The sequence below is a fragment of the Notothenia coriiceps genome, unplaced genomic scaffold (assembly GCF_000735185.1).
Source record: "Notothenia coriiceps isolate Sejong01 unplaced genomic scaffold, NC01 NC01_scaffold00013172, whole genome shotgun sequence".
NCBI classification, from domain to species: Eukaryota; Metazoa; Chordata; class Actinopteri; order Perciformes; family Nototheniidae; genus Notothenia; species Notothenia coriiceps.
Window position 1 is genome coordinate 58381 of NW_011345873.1, and position 17082 is coordinate 75462.

The window sequence follows — 17082 nt, forward strand, 5'->3', positions numbered from 1 at the left end:
CTTACATTTTGTCAAAGTAATATTCCCAATGTCTATTTCCTTGTCCCTGTTTGTTACATAGTATTTTTACATTGTGGTATTAGTACTTAGTTATAGTAATAGTATTAGTAAACACTTGGCACAGTCGGTGCATATTTCCCTAAGTGCATTGCATTTGATTTCAACATGTCCCAGTGTCCCGAACAGAGGGCCCTCATGGACAACACTCCTGCTGACCAGTTGCTCTGCTGGGACAGCTGCACTGGCCTGAAGACCCTCCCTGAAGCCCAAACACACTCTCAGCTGGACACACAGGAATGTCTCTCTCTATGTCCTTGCATTGTTTTCAATGTTTAGTGTGTGAGAGTACATGCATATGTGTGTGTGAGAACAAGTGTTTATTTGTGTGTGTCTGACAGGCTCCTCCAATTGAGACACCCACTTTTCTTGCACCTCCTCGCCACTCTGGTGGTGAAGGATGACTCAGGCTTAAATGAGTCTTTCTTTCTTTCCTTCTTTCTATCACATTGACCCAGTAGAACATAAGCACTTCACCACTTCGCCCCACTGAGTACCTACTTATCGGTAAAAGTCATCAATAATGACTCAGACCTGGTGTTACGTTTGATTTTTAGAAAGCTTGGTAGGCTGTTATTTAATCTGTAATGTATGGCCTTCAGGATAAAAGTTAATGTTGGTTTATATCTGGATTGTGGGCATGAAGTAGAGGTTGGGGTTCCTGTTGAAAGTATAGTTAGGTTAAGGTGTAGTATAAAGGTGAATAATTGGCAGATCCAGTCAAATCATACCAGTGAAAGCGGAAAACTGACCCAGAAATCCTGTAGCTCCAACCTTACAACTGGTTTCTAATAGTTTAATTGAATACGTGTTGGTGTTTACCCCAGGACCAGGTTTCCCTATAGCATTATCCTGCATGGGTCAAGTTTTAGGGTTAGCTGGGTCATTTTGATGTTCACATTGAAGTCATCGGGGGTGTGGTTTTAGATCAGGACATTATGAACTTGTTAAAGTTGGTGTGAACTTGGTCTGGTGTCAGTGAAAGTAGGATGTTCTTTACAAATATAAAAGATCAAAATGATGAGTAGCATAGAATCATCACATGACTCAGCAGTGTTTACCAACCCCGGCACGACCACACGATCACGCACTTTGCTTTTTTTTATCAGGTGATTGCTTTTCTGTCGTTTATCAGGACTCTCTGTATCTCTCTCTCTCTCTCGCTATCTAAATATGACTCTGTTTCTCTGAACACTGAAGCCCTGCCTCTTACATGCCTGTTCAGACTGGTGCATCAATGAGGGAATTAAAGCAATGCAGCTGCTCATAATTCAAATTGTTAAATCAAACTTAAGCGTAACTCTCAGTGTGAGTGCTGAGGGTGTGTGAGCAGATCCTGAACAAAGAGCTGGTTGCTACTGGTGGAGAGGGCTGGGTTTGCTCTCCAGACTGCTAAGGGATTTTTTTAGACTCTCAGACGGGACCATCGGACACAAGGCAGGGCTCGGTAAGGAAACCAAAACATGTAAAAAATATATTTGTACTAATTAATCCGTTCAGATTTCAGTCCCGAAATGTTGGAAAGGGGAAGATCATGATCATAGGGAGTAGGCTATACAGGATTGTAAGTGTTACCTCGATAAATAAATAAATTGACAATGTAATCGATATTTATGACTGAAACACATTAGGAACTTTCCCCCCAATTGGATTTTCCTTTGAATCCTGATGGTAGCCCGGTGGTTTCGGTCCTATTTCCAGTCGGTGTGTGATGGATGTGGGTTTATGGCAGGCGGGCTGGGCAGTTGTCCGAGGTTTTCCACTGAAACGTCAGATGTTTGCTCACCGGTTATTTCAGATACTGTGATCCTCCCGGCGTCCTGACGTCAATTTATAAGGACCAGCACCAGCAGTGCAGGGCGGCAGCAGAAACAGCAGAGAGGAGCGGGACCATGTCGTTGTGATATTCTTCATTTATTGCTGAGCATTCGGGTAGGATTATCTTTGTTTTCCATTGCTTTCTTTTCTTTCTTTTCCCTGTAATCGAGTTGTCTCGATCTCGTGGTGAGCCTGGCTTTCTCTCATTAATATTCTCTTTTCATTGTATGGGTAATTATGGCAAATGATCTTCTATACTATACTATAGTACAACTATAATAGGGTTTATTGGTCGGTTAACCCAAATAGTTGGTGTTAATGATGGTATGAATTATTGGTGTGAATTGTCGGAGTTTAAGACTGTGGGCTCTTTCTTTGTATAGCGCACCGGTATCTCTTTGTCTCTGAAATACGTTATTATTAGCAGACTACAATACTATCATAGCGTTTTATGTAAGGCTTCTCCGTCCACTTCTGGTGAACAGAGGATCAGTGTGTGCTGCTCCGAGGCTCCGCAGTGAAGGTGTTTGTCTGACACGTTGTGTCTCCAGCTGGCAGCAGATCTGGGATCAGCCAGAAGCCAAGTCATTTCTATTCATTGCACAAAATCAGATTTCAAAATAAGTGCATTTTAAATAAATCAAAGTAGGTGTTATTAATAGCTAACCTGCTGGTCCGAGCTGATATGGAGATCCTCTTCATAAAGCAGATAAAGGGGATTCCTCTGCATCAGCTCAGCTACCACCACATCCCCATAGCAACAGATAGTAAAACCAACAATGGAGCTGAAGATTAATCCATTCATCAAATAGTTGTCAACTATTACTATAAACGTAACACATTTTTTGAATTGATTAATTGCCAAGAGTTATTTATTAAGAAAATAAAATGTAAAAATTACCTAATTCCCTCTTCTTTAATGTGAGTACTTTCTGGATAGTTTACTCCTTTATGACAGTTAACTATGTCTTCGTGTTGAGGATGTCATCTTGGGCTTTGAGTTGAATTTTCACCATCATCTGACAATTTATAGACCAAAACGTGAATCGACATGAGATATAGCAGCCTTAACTAGCACTCAGTGTTCCCAAATCTAACTATTGCCAAATATATTTCACAGTAAAGCTCTGAAGATGGAGATAGGACATTATGCTGCTAATCTGTCCAGCATCTTCTGTGAAAAGTGTTATAAAACTCTGACAGTAGCCTGGTATCTCTCACCAGTGACTGACCACAGCCTGAGCTGAAGAGGGGGGTCCCAATCCCGACAGTGTGTGCAGCAATGGGAAAGGACTACTACAAGACCCTGGGCATCTCCAAGGGCTCCAACGAGGATGAGATCAAGAAGGCCTACCGACGCATGGCCCTGCGCTTCCACCCCGACAAGAACAAGGACGCCAACGCAGAGGAGAAGTTCAAGGAGATCGCAGAGGCCTATGAGGTACTCAGCGACCACAAGAAGAGGGTGGTCTATGATCAGCTAGGAGAGGAAGGTGAGTAGGGGGCAGGGGGGGGTTCATGTCTGGGTTTGATCCTGTCTGTCTGTGTATGATCACAGACTGAAAGCGGTCAGAGGCCTTGTTATACATGCGTTATGATGTATTAAGCTGTTATTAAAATAGATCAGGAACAGCATGTTATATCATAGTAAAGGGCTTTGGGGGGAGGGGAGGGGGGTCAATCACTCAAGTAATGATACTGTGTTCTTCCATGCTTTCTTGTAAGTGTGTGTATGTGCTGAAACGTGTGTGTGATTGTTGTCTTCAGTGTCAACAGAACTTGCTAGCTCTAATACCTCATAGTCTCAGCTGCTAGTGTAGTGTGTGTGTGTGTGTGTGTGTGTGTGTGTGTGTGTGTGTGTGTGTGTGTGTGTGTGTGTGTGTGTGTGTGTGTGTGTTAGCTGACAGACAGATGGCTTAAGATCATTACGTGGTTGAGTTATGAATAGCGGCGGCTGCTGAACATTTGTGGGTGTTTCATGCATGTGTCTCTGTTGAAAAGGTGTGTGGGTGTTGGATGGAGTGACCTGGTATTTGATGAATTCCACCACCACCACCAGGGCTGTGTGCAGATCACTGATGCTGTGGGATTTACCTGCCCACGTGGGCTGTGCTCTTCTCTGTGCTCTTACCCACACAAAGTCTTTTCTGGACACGGTCCTGTGTCTGGTATCTGACTTCATTTTGATGCGTGTTTTTCAGCACATTTGGTGTTTTGCACGTCTCACGTTCCTCTCTCTCCTATTTCTTTCAGGTTTGAGGAATGGCGGCAGCAGCACTTCAGGTATTCCTGGCAGCTCAACGTACCACTACACCTTCCATGGAGACCCCCACGCCACCTTCGCCTCCTTTTTTGGCGGCTCCAACCCCTTCGACATGTTTTTTGGCTCCAACCGCAGCCACAGCCGCTCCAACGGATTCTCCTTTCACAACGACCACGACGCAGAGCAGGACATGGACATGGAAGAGGAAGACCCCTTCGCTCATATCGGGAGACAGTTCGGCTTCCCAGCGGGGGTGAACAACGGCTTCCCAGGAGAGGGTCGCAGGAGGCGGGGGGTGCACTCAGAGCGCCTGGGGACAGGGCGAAAGCATCAGGACCCCCCGGTGGTCCACGAGCTGAAGGTCTCGCTGGAAGAGATCTTCCACGGCTGCACGAAGCGAATGAAGATCACGCGGCGCAGGCTGAACCCGGACGGCCGCAGCATGAGGACAGAGGACAAGATCCTCAACATTATCATCAAGAAGGGATGGAAGGAGGGGACCAAGATCACCTTCCCCAAGGAGGGGGACGAGACCCCTGAGAACATTCCTGCCGACATAGCCTTTGTGCTGAAAGACAAAGGGCACGTCCACTTAAAGAGAGACGGTTCCAATATCATTTTTAACTGCAAGATCACTCTAAAAGAGGTGCGTTGTCATCCATCATCTCTCTCTTTTGTGCCTCTGCTCATCTGTCTATCTGTAGTGCTCTCTCTTTGTCTCAGTGCATGCAAATTAGTAGATAATGTTGCTGAGGTTGGAAGTTTGATTCCCACTGGAGCAAACCAGACGGAAAAGTGAATGCATTCATCGAGGTTGATAACTATGGTCGTTATTCTCGCGTCCAGGAGAGAAGCTTTAAAAGGAGACTAAATGGAGTCTCTGAGAAGGTTCAAATGGGTACTTTAATTAAAAAAGGCGTGGTAGTGTTACAAGCAGAATATTGTTCAGGTGAGGAGAGAAAGGCTGCAGCTTCCTCTCGCAGTGGTCGGCCGTGCAGAAGAGACCCCACAAGTATTCGTCCTTCCCGCTTGCTGGCTGTTTGCTCCTCCTCTCTGGGGGTTGTGGTGACGTAGGAGACTTCCCCCTCGTTCTTCTGTGTCCGATATTGCGTTAAACGGAGGATTTCGACATTTTACATTCATTGCTTACTTCCACATGCCCTTTCTCCTCCTTATCACTTTCATAACTTTATATGTAATACATGTTAACGGCGTCAATAGCCACTTTAATGATACTAATGGACGGTAATCCCGGAAGTCGTCATGAAGAATTTTCAGAATAAAAACGTTGTATTGAGAACTACCGGTTTTTTCCAGAATAAAATAGCATTTAAACTGACGGTATGTTCTAACTAAATTATGCCATAAAACATTGATTTTAATTTCTAACAAGCTGCAAAGGCTTGGATGAAAATCTAAAAATGGCCTTTTCTTTGTATCATTCATATCTTGTCAAATGGTGAAAAGGTGTGACTTTAATATAAGGCTATTACTATTTCTCGGGTAGGTGGATACATGTCATGTTAACGAGGGAGTGTGTGTGTGTGTGTGTGTGTGTGTGTGTGTGTGTGTGTGTGTGTGTGTGTGTGTGTGTGTGTGTGTGTGTGTGTGTGTTGCTGAAGCCAGGATCAGTGAGCGGCAGAGTCTCTGTCGCTGCAGTGTGAGAGGAGCAGCAGAATGTGTTGTCCTTGTGCGACCGGCACAGAGCCATCCTCCTCACTTGTTCTGCACTGCTGTATGAATTAATATCCATACACGCACATGCAGGCAGGCACAACAAAACTACACACAGGCAAACATCCACTTGGGCGCACACTCTATTGCATCTTCAAGGATATTTGCAAACACACTCGGTTGTTAAAGATTAATTGTAGTGTGACAGTGGTGACAATCCAGGCTGCTATTAATGTGACTGGCAGGACATTTAATTAGCCGCTCCTACGGGGGCATCGGGTCCAGCACAGCTCTGCTCTGCTGGCAGAATAGCGCTGCCATTCACTGGCCTGCGCTTCACATGGCTGGCTTAATGGCAGGTGTTATCAAAGAGTCGGAGATGTCAGGGAGAGTAGTTTGTTCTCCACTCAAACACATTTTGAACATTTTCCCTCTAAAAGCAGCACCGACTCCATGAGTTCATTCAATGGTAAACAAGGGTCCCTGCACGTCATGAAGACAGTCTATTTAATGAGGGCACAGTGCAGTTGATTAAGTGGCACTAAGCAGGAGATGGCTTTTGAACAAACCCACAACGATTAAGTTTCCACTGCAGCTAAGTCCTCTGCTCTTATGGCAGCCAGATAAGAGACTCAATTCTGATGCAGCTCAAGACGGGATGGGGGAGAGAAGTGGAGCTGAGAATAGGGGGTGGACGGGCTATCTTGGGAATATTAGGGAAGTGGGTCAGATGATTCAGTATCCAAAGCAAATAAGAGCTCATATTCCTCTGCTCCACTCTGCTTTCCTGACGATGTGATTCAGGAAGCAACGGCAACATGCTGCACACAGGCCATATATAATGTTGCAGATGTTATGCAATGCACCCGTATATAATAAACCAGGCCAACAAGATGATTGTTTCCAATCAGTGCCCATTCTAAACAACAACAATATTGGTTATTGTGCAGTCTATAGTCTCATTTCGCCCCCTGTATGATCACCATGCTCAGGTTTGTTTACAGCCTGAAGCATGTCCCGGTGAGCAGTTTTTATTTAGTGCCGCCAAACTCGTTTGACCTCGCTGTAAACTCCTCGGAGACTCTGCTTTGCTAGAGGCAGCCCTGCGATGTCTTCACCTTGACAGCACTCAGAAGCAGTTAGAGAGCTTAGCAGGAATTTGACACATTGATTTCCTTGAGATGGACCTATATTTGGGTCTTTCTGCCGTTAATGGTCCCTCTGCAGTGTGTTGGTATCATCTGTGAACGTGCATGTCTAGCTCCTGTCACTCAGCTCAGCAGCGAAAACCCACGTCCAAAACACACGTAGGTGCTAACTGTAGCTGTGAGCCTCCAAAGGCAAAGTGGGCCATTTACAGCAACACTTCTGATATCAATTAAAAAGGCAAGTATACAGTTTTTCCGTGATGGTAGAATATGTTCAGTCAGTGGGAGTGAGGAAGCATACGCATATTTTAGTAATTGTTATGCAAATACTTAAACACAGCAGAAGCTGAATAGATGGCCCACAGCTTTGCTTATTATTTTCTCCATCAATCATTTGTTTTATAAAATGTCAGGAAATAGCTAAATATATCCATCCTAGTTTGTCAAAGTCCACGTTGATGTCTTTAAATGTCTTGTTTTTTCAGTCCAAAACAAAAAGATATTCAGTTTAATGTTATGTAAAGCATAGAAACGCAGGAATTCTTGATAATTTAGAAGACGTTTTTGATTAAAAAACAATTCATGGATTATCATAATAGTTGGGGATTATTGTCTTCGACTTGAATAGTTCACTAATGAAGCTTAGTCAACACATTTTGGATTATGAGTAGACTTTTAACGAGTCCTTTTGTTTAAAAACAGCTGATCATAACTGCCAGGTGCCATGTAAGAAAGATGTTTAACATTAGGATGTGACCCTAAAGGAATGAAGGTCATCTGTAAAAGTATAGCCAATTCAAATGGTGTGTGTGTGTGTGTGTGTGTGTGTGTGTGTGTGTGTGTGTGTGTGTGTGTGTGTGTGTGTGTGTGTGTGTGTGTGTGTGTGTGTGTGTGTGTTTTGGTGTCTCTAGAGTGGTTGTCTGAGCTCAGGCTTATGTAATCAGTGGGTCCTCATATCAGCTGCTAACGTCATGGCAACCTGTCTGTGTGTAAGACTTGTGTTCGTGAATGGACGTGTTCATAGCAAGAGGATGAGTCTCCATCACAGTCACAGGCTTACTCACTTATCATGTATGTAGCGTGTAAAAGGAGGATGATGTTATGGCTGGAAAACTCTGTCTGTCCTGAGAAGCAGCTGCTCTGCCCGACTGAACTCCAACTGTTAACACGTCAGACTAGACATAAAACATCTCCAGGAGCTTTGATACAACATTGGTGGCATGACGACAGGGACCTGGTGTGAGAGGTTAAGCATGTGCCAATCCCGGTAGAATCACTATTACATCATGACAGACTAAATACCTCGGGAGTGTAAAGACTTGGTATGCTTTGGACTGAGAAGGATACATCAACGACTTAATGAGCTTCATAGCTTGATGAAGTGTGTCTTAGACATTAATGAGCAGAACATCTCAACATGAATTCCTCTCTTAATAGAGTATTCAGCCTCTTTTGATGTCTTTTTAATTCTCTCCGGTACCACACAAATGCTTTATCTCATGGTTTATCTCATCTCTTACACATGCCATTACCTCTGCCTGAAAGGGATTCATGCTTCCCAGACAATACAAGGACTTTAGTGATCCCCTAACTTTCCTTTAGCACCACCGTTTGGTGATTTTGCTGAAAAGTCCCAATAACTAGTAAACTATCACCTTCCCCTCTGGATGAATTGTAATCACTTCTCTTTAGTTCATCTGCCTCAGATGTACCTTGTGTTTTAAATTGAATCAAAGCAATAATCAATCATTGATAATTGGCCAATCTTAACTTGTTCCCATGCTAAATTGGTAACCAAAGATCAGACTAATAGCGTATGGTCAGGGTTAGGGGGGTGTGTGTGTGTGTGTGTGTGTGTGTGTGTGTGTGTGTGTGTGTGTGTGTGTGTGTGTGTGTGGCCTAGCATTACTATACTTGTGGGGACCTAAATCTGTCACGTGTGGGGGACTCGCTTCCCTTATGGGGACAAATTGGAGGTCCCCATGAGGGGAATCATTAATTTTAGGGTGAAGACTTGGTTAGGTTTAGGATTAGGGTTAGGGTAAGGGTAAGGGTTAGGGTTAGGCATGTGTTGGTTATGGTTAAGGTTAGGATAAGTCTCCAGGAAATGCATGTAAGTCAATGTAATGTCCCCTGAAGTGATGTATAAATGGTATGTGTGTGTGTGTGTGTGTGTGTATGTGTGTATGTGTGCGTGAGTGTGTGTGTCTCTCCTTGCCCTGCCAGCCCATCTGACAAGCCCTCCAACTATTTACGAGCTCAGCCGATTCCTGCCTCACTTCATTAGTCCCGGCTATGAGACCGTTGCTTAAATTAGACCCCTTGTGCAATGTGAAGCCCCTCCAACACTCACACAACTACACACTCACGCACACTTCTACCTACACAGACACACACAGACACACAATGAACAGAACAGACGCATGGAAGTTTGAAATGTTCAGATGACATACTGAGAGAAGATAAGCTAAAGTCTTGAGTTCATGGAAACATGAAGTCATTGAGATATTCACGGCTTTGGCATTTCCTTCCTACTCAAAATGTTAACTGCACGGCTCTTTTACTTTTAACCCAGATATACTGTGCATATGTTACTATTTCTTCACAGTAATTTGTCATATTCTTGTTGTGTTTCCTTTGTTTCAATTGTTATGGGTTTTTAAAAACATTTTTACAATAGATTTTTCATCTGTTTTAATTTTTTTAATTTGCTTTTATTTAACTTTTTTTTTCTCTTTCTATGTTTATGGAAACACATAAACCAAAGCAAATTCCTTGTATGTGAAAACCTACTTGGCAAAAAGACAAATTCACATTTTCATTTGAACCCTCCCCTCTCTTCCTCTCCAGGCGTTGTGTGGCTGCACAGTTAGCATTCCCACGTTGGAAAACCGCATCATCTCGCTCCCGTGTCACGACATCATCAAGCCGGGGACGGTGAAGCGACTCAGAGGGGAAGGCCTGCCGTTCCCAAAGAACCCGTCACAGCGCGGCGACCTCATCGTGGAGTTCTCTGTCCGTTTTCCCGACAGAATTCCCCCTCAGTCCAGAGAGATTATCAGACAACATCTCCCCCAGTCATAGGAGGACTCACCGTACCCCCCATTACCTCACTTCAGACTAAATGACCCAAACCCTAGTTCTCAACCCTTCTGACCCTTATTGTAGTTTCCCTTCCCACTTCCTGATGTCCTCAGTTGACGCACGAAGCATCGAACAGACGCTGCTGTTTGAAGGGACTTTGCAGTGGGAGGACGGAGGAACAATGCCAAGATGAGTGGCAGAATCAGGATGTAATTATTCATCTTTGTTTTGTTTTCAGGCCCAATCAAACACACACAAACACACACACACACACACACACACACACACACACACACACACACACACACACACACACACACACACACACACACACACACACACACACACAGAGAGAGCCGAGCAGCAGAGTTGTGTTGAGGGTGGGCTCAGCACCATGAGCTGTTTTTCTCTTAACACAGTTTTTTTACGGATTTGTCAGTGGGTTTTATATGCTGTCCAACTCTCTGATCCTCAACTTTTTGTGATAGGATGAAGTGTAAGATCTTTCTTTTTGTTTTTAACGAAACCTTTTTCCAGGTTTTTTCTTTCTGAAGGAAGTTTTAAAGAGGTTTATTTATTTGTACCTTGAGTGTACCAGCAGTGTGTTTAGTGCAAACCCCGGTTTTAACTTAACCCCTTCCCCCCTATTTGCCGCCTACTAGTTTGTAGGCCATTTTGTCGTCTCCTATAATCAGCTGTATACTGATGCGTGATTCACTGCGCATTTATAGTACTGCTCTACTCCAAACAATATGAGCGTATCTCCGCTTCATTGGAAAATCTAGGTATGACAATCATGGACAATAACAGCAGTGTAAGCTCGGACAATACAATCTACACATCATATGGGTGCTTTCCCTTCTGAACTGCCTGGCTTGCTATCTGAGGGACATTCAGGTGCCTTAGCACGGTGTCATAACACACGTATGTGAACACACATACACACACAATGTTACACTGTAATAAACACAACCAGCACAGACGATGCCCTATGCTTTTTTAGACAATAACAACTGGTGATCTTGGACAACCTTCATTTTTGGAGAGAAAATTGCTGAAATTTGCCAGTGCATCCCTGTTAAGTGCCATACAAGTACAGGCTGTATAGGAATATATCTGAAGCCTGTAGTAAACAGTGGAGCTTTCTCTGGGAAACACAGCTTTATTTATTCTGATGCCTCCTGTGCCATTTGAAGGCCATATCTCGGTGCTACTGGAGGCAGTGCCAATGTAGACCAATTCTGTGTCTACTTGGTTTCATGGTTTTTGATATCTGCTTGTTTCTTCTGTAACATGTGTACATCAAATGTGTTTTGATGTTTAGGAAACCGTTTTTTTTAAACATTGCAGCTGCCGTTCTCTGTCTGAGCTGCAGGGGGCTCTGATCCTCTCTTCAGGTCTTCCTACTGTACGACAGAGATATGATGTATGTGTGAGAATGGTTTCATGCAGGCAGCAGCAGAAGGTCATATATCACGTCAATGGGAAAATGTTTGTTGAAACATGTTGATAAATGCACTTTTATGTCATTCAAGACAAATTGACTAACTATGAGATGGTGGGAAAGACTTGAATGACTTGGGTGTGAGCGTCCTGCTGCTCGGGGCCTGGGAGGGGGGGACTGTGGCGATAACAGGAAGCACAATTGCAGCTGCTGGAAGCCTGTCACTGCTTAGGTGCATTCAATAATATTTATGATCTTTTCAAAATAGCTACAAATAAACCAAATGTGTGAACTTACAGTGTGTGTCATTTGAGTTTCTCATTCAAGAATGATCACCTCCCCGAGTATGTTAACAGCATTTGCACCTCACATTCTTACATTAATAAGTATGTTAACATGTGTTTACACAACTATAGGGACTTTTGAGGTTCAATAAAATACTTGTCAGAGTTTATAGATGTTTTATCTTCACAGTCTACTTTATATTTTCTACTTTTTAATGCTGTTTTAATTCTATTTTGAGATGTTTAATTTCTAGTATTGTTTATTTCTACTCTTTAATTTCTACTTATGTGCAATGCCTTATTTTGTTTGTTTATGCTGCAACGCAAACATTTCGCAATTTGGGATCAATAAAGTACCTCTTATCTTATCTTAAAACAGGATTTGTTTTGAAAATACTTAAAATAAGAGCTTAGGAAACTTTAGCAGTTCCATCTAGGAGAGATTTTCCCTCCAAACACCTAACATGGTTTTGTTTGTTTTCTGTGATTCAAAAAGGTAAAGTTGGACATTATGCCGTTAAAGACAAGCCCAACAAATGTATTAAAAAGTGTGTGTTGCAGAACTTTGTTTTTCGGCTTTTCTGCCTGACGGTGGCTCCTTGAGAGGGGCCCCTGGGTTCAGAACCAGTGGACCAAAACTGAACTGTATAGACAACTGACCTGTTACAACAGTAAAATGCTGCTTACTGTAAACCATGGATGCTTAGACCTATTAGATTGAATATTGCACCTTATAATAAAATATCAATCACAGGGGGCACTTCTGTGCAGAATAAGTCTTTTTTGGTACAATTAACTGTTGGATTTTTCCAGTAATGCAGTTTTTTCCATCGTTTCCAAGAGTACTTCTTCCACCACAGCTCATTCTCTGTTGGTACAGATATGTCTGGCAGAGAGGTTTAGGAATAAAGATGATCATAAGCTTTAAAAATAACTAGGTTTCTCAACCCAGAATAACATCAGTAGAAAACTAAATGATGTGTGAACGAACTGACAGATCTGCTTTAACCAACAAATGGAGATAAGAAATTGTTTTAAGAATCTTGTTTGATCAAACATCACCAATAAATATTTAACTTTCTGTTTTTTGTTGAGCAGAGTTTGGCCATTTTCCCCGAGTTTGAGTTACAGATAAACAACGGAGGCAGACTTTGACCTCTGTTCAAATCCAGATGGACAGCTATACCCTCCGCTGATCACCGCTCCGTCTACCAGAGCTATTACAGGTAGGAACTAAAGTCTAAACTTAAAAACAAATAGACAATAACTCACTTCATGTTTAATGTAAAGCATTAATGAATGACATGCTGTGTTGTGCTGCTGGGTCAGGAGGCAGGTGATCTGTGTTAACTGACTCGATCATGTGAAACAAATTGTGTGTGTGTGTGTGTGTGTGTGTGTGTGTGTGTGTGTGTGTGTGTGTGTGTGTGTGTGTGTGTGTGTGTGTGTGTGTGTGTTTGCATCACATGATAAAAATATAGCAGACCATTAGCGACCCATTGAAAGGCTGTGAGATGTGCTGCAGTAACACCGCACTGTGACTAATGCCAAATACCTGAACCATCTATTTCTGGCGATAGGGCAGAGGGTTTATATCTCCACTGAGACACAGAGAGTGGATAAAACAAATAACAAAAAACAGGCCACCAAATGATTTATATTGTTTTGCTGCTGTCTGCTGTGTCTTTTTATAGACATGTGTGATGGCTAATGGCTGGAGTGTATGAACACACAGCCAGAGGTGGGAGAAGTACTCAGATCTTGTACTTCAGTAAAAGGAGAAGTAGCAGAGTGTAGGAATACTCTGTTACAAGTGAAAGTCCTGCATCAAAATGTTACTCAAGTAAAAGTACAAAAGTATAAGCATCAAAATATACTCAAAGTACCAAAAGTAAAAATACTCGTTATGCAGATTGGTCAATTTCAGAATAATATCATCATATGTTTTGATAATAATTATTGATGCATTAATGTGTTTATCAAAGCTGGTAAAGGTGCAGCTAGTTTTAAATACTTTGTATACTGCAGGGTAGATTGTGAATTTACTCCAGTTGTGACTAAAGTCTGATTTAAGTGTTGAATATATTTCACATCATTAATCCAAATCTGCAAAGTAACTAAAGGTACTAAATAAATGTAGTGGAATTAAAGTACAAAATGAGAATCCTCAAGTAAGTACAAATACCTCAAAATGATACTTGAGTACAGTACTTGAGGAAATGTACTTAAGTTTCCCTTCACCACTGCACAGCCCCTGCTGAAGTGCTGGAGTTAATGAATTCCGAGTGATAATCAGTAACAAAGTATTAGTACTTAGTCATGATGACTGGGTCGGTCCCACAGGAGTCGAAATGTGAACACCTCACTTCTCTGTCTGTCCCCTTCAGGTCTTCAAGGCTGAAACATGAGCGACTTCTTGACCCTCTCCACGGGGCAGAGGATGCCCGTGGTCGGACTCGGCACATGGAAGAGTGCTCCAGGACAGGTAGGGCTATAAAACCCCCACACAGGTTTTGAATCACATTTCTGGAAATTGTCATGTGATGAAAACGAGTGTTTTGTCTGTGTCCATGTGTCCTCAGGTGAAGCAGGCCGTGCTGGCAGCGTTGGATTGTGGGTACAGACACATTGACTGTGCTGCTGCGTACAGCAACGAGCAGGAGGTGGGGGAGGCTCTGTCTCTCAGGGTCGGCTCCGGGAAGGTGAGGAAAACTCTGGTTGAGCTTAAATCAGGCGTTGAGTTCATGCTTGACCTTGGAAACAGCAGTTGAAAAAACAAGTGTACCTGAAGATCCACTCACGTGCTTTCTCTGGTGCTTTCAACCAAACAGTGGAATTTGATTATTTGTGTTGGTAAAGCTCAAACAGAGTGAACATCATTGTATATATTTAGTTTCTAAGTTATTATGGCTTTGGTAAATCGAGTATAGTAAGTGTTATGTTTAGGATTAAAGGAATACTTCACCCCTAAAAAGATCATTTGTATTTCAGTTACTCTCCCTGTTTTACCTTGAAATACTAAAGAACTCTCACACTCAGCTCAATGATCGAAGAAGAACCTAAAAGCTGACACAACTCAAATGTATTGACGTAAAAGGGGGTCAAAGTTGAGCAAAACCTAATTAAGTATTTACTCATAAACCTCATGAATATCAAAATCAGAGCTGAAACTTGTTCATGCTTTCTGGTTCAAACGTGTAGCTCAATCCTTCAACTATCAGGTATTTCCCTGTATTGAACATATGTTCTCCACCCATGATCCTTCCCCCTCCAGGCTCTGCGTCGTGAGGATGTGTTTGTAACATCCAAACTGTGGAACACCAAGCATGACCCGGAGGATGTGGAGGAGGCCTGCAGGACCAGCCTGGCCCACCTGGGTCTCTCCTACCTGGACCTGTACCTCATGCACTGGCCCATGGCCTTCCAGTGAGCCGCTGCACACACTTCACTGCCTCAGGCTCTGATCGGCTGTCATCGTGTAGATCAGAGTGATATGACATATTTTCATTATGTGGATGTTTCAGGCGGGGGAAGGAGCTGATGCCTCGAAGGGACGATGGAAGTATTTGTTACTCTGACACACACTACAGAGACACCTGGGCAGCCATGGAGAGCCTGGTGGACGAAGGTCTGGTGAAAGCTATCGGACTCTCCAACTTCAACGCCAGGCAGATGGATGACATCATCAGCACGGCCAGACACGCCCCTGTGGTGAACCAGGTACCATCTGGCTCTTATGGTCAAAAATAAATACATTTGATAACGTTTTTATAGGCTTGAAAACCTTCTTATTGTGCCACAGGTGGAGTGCCATCCTTATTTGTCTCAAGCAGATCTCCTGTCTCACTGTCGGTCAGTATGACACTTTTCTTTATAGTCCATTAAATATTGTTTTCATTCAAATGTAACTTTTACTTTATGTCACTTTATACTTCTACTCCACTACATCTCGTGGAAGTTTATTGTATTTCCTGTAGATAAAACTAACCAATATTATATTCAAGAACAACTGGAAAAAAATGGATTAATCAATTAACTGGAAACGATTATAGTTATCTTTTAGTCATTCTTCACAAAAAACACATATCCCGGCTCCAGCTTCATACATTTTTTTATGATTTCTTTAAATATTCCATCTCATGTATCGGTTTCTAATCACTGAGAAACCAAACATTAAAAAAGGAATTCAGGATTATTATCAGCTAAGATATACTAGTATAATAGTAACAGTCACATGGGACCTCATTCTGCAATTTTACTTTTAAGTACGATTTCATGATCATATTTCCTACTTTAACTTAAAAAACATTGCAATGTATTTTCAAAGCAGGCCTTTTCACAGTGTGGTATTAGTAGTATTCAGTAAATGATCTCCTTCCTCCACCACTGACAGTAACAGAGCACACACACCTCCTCCTCAGGTCCGTGGCAGTGTGTGTGACGGCCTACAGTCCTCTGGGCAGCGGGGACAGACCCTGGGCCGCTCCAGGTGACCGGAGTCTGCTGACGGATCCTCGACTAGCAGCCATCGCACAGAGATATCAGAAAACACCGGCCCAGGTCGTACTCAGGTGAGACAAAGCCTCAACCTCCAAATAACTTGTGAGCTCAAATGTACAACAGATCATCCCGGGCCTCTTTGCTTTACCTATTATGCAAAATCCACTTGTTCATGTCTTTTCCACACAAACATGTGTCCCCTCTGTGTAAAGACATTCTGAAAGTTTCAGGAAAAAAGATTTGCTCACTTTTTGTCCTGATCCATTTATATAAAAACCTGTCTGAAAATGAGCTGATCAGATTTTGGCCACTTTATGATGATCATAAAGTGGCCAAAATCTGATCAGCTCATTTTCAGACAGGTTTTTATATAAATGGATCAGGACAAAAAGTGAGCAAATCTTTTTTCCTGAAACTTTNACTGTTCCAATGTCAAGGCTCCTTGGAATTCTACCGAGCCCGGCATCCTTCGTAGCGAGAAATTTCGAGGCTGCACATGTGTATCCAGGGCCGCCCCTGGCCAACTTGGGGCCCCAAGCGACATTGTGATATGAGGCCCCCCTCCAGACAGGAGTGAAAATGGATCTGGCCCTTCCTACATCCAGGACATGGTTAAACCGTACACCCCAGCACGTGCACTCCGCTCTGCATCAGCCAAACAGCTCGCTGCACCCGCACTGCGAGGGGGACCCAAGTTGCCATCAGCAAAAACACGTGGGTTGGCTATCCTGGCTCCAAAATGGTGGAATGAGCTCCCCATTGAAATAAGGACAGCAGAAAGCTTGCACATCTTCCGGGGGAGGCTGAAAA

General features: G+C 43.0%; 2 protein-coding genes across 5 annotated transcripts; both read left to right on the forward strand.

Annotated features, from left to right (window-relative positions):
• The first annotated feature begins 1357 nt into the window (after nucleotides 1-1357).
• On the forward strand, nucleotides 1358-10336 carry dnajb5 (DnaJ heat shock protein family (Hsp40) member B5). Of its 4 annotated transcripts, none has more exons than XM_010773904.1 (4): nucleotides 1358-1504; nucleotides 3100-3368; nucleotides 4129-4784; nucleotides 9811-10336. In XM_010773904.1, exons 2-4 carry the CDS (start codon nucleotides 3158-3160, stop codon nucleotides 10042-10044), a joined length of 1101 nt encoding a protein of 366 aa, XP_010772206.1. In that variant the 5' UTR covers nucleotides 1358-1504; nucleotides 3100-3157; the 3' UTR covers nucleotides 10045-10336. The 4 variants fall into 4 exon arrangements, with proteins under 4 accessions (XP_010772206.1, XP_010772205.1, XP_010772209.1 ...); XM_010773903.1 differs by lacking the exon at nucleotides 1358-1504 and adding an exon at nucleotides 1766-1989; XM_010773907.1 differs by lacking the exon at nucleotides 1358-1504 and adding an exon at nucleotides 1766-1989 and having other exon boundaries at nucleotides 3113-3368.
• Nucleotides 10337-12911: 2575 nt separating this feature from the next.
• akr1a1a (aldo-keto reductase family 1, member A1a (aldehyde reductase)) lies at nucleotides 12912-16347 on the forward strand. The gene is made up of 7 exons (XM_010773908.1): nucleotides 12912-12998; nucleotides 14160-14257; nucleotides 14355-14474; nucleotides 15047-15198; nucleotides 15297-15492; nucleotides 15575-15624; nucleotides 16194-16347. Exons 2-7 carry the CDS (start codon nucleotides 14177-14179, stop codon nucleotides 16345-16347), a joined length of 753 nt encoding a protein of 250 aa, XP_010772210.1. The 5' UTR covers nucleotides 12912-12998; nucleotides 14160-14176.
• The last annotated feature ends 735 nt before the right edge of the window (nucleotides 16348-17082 follow it).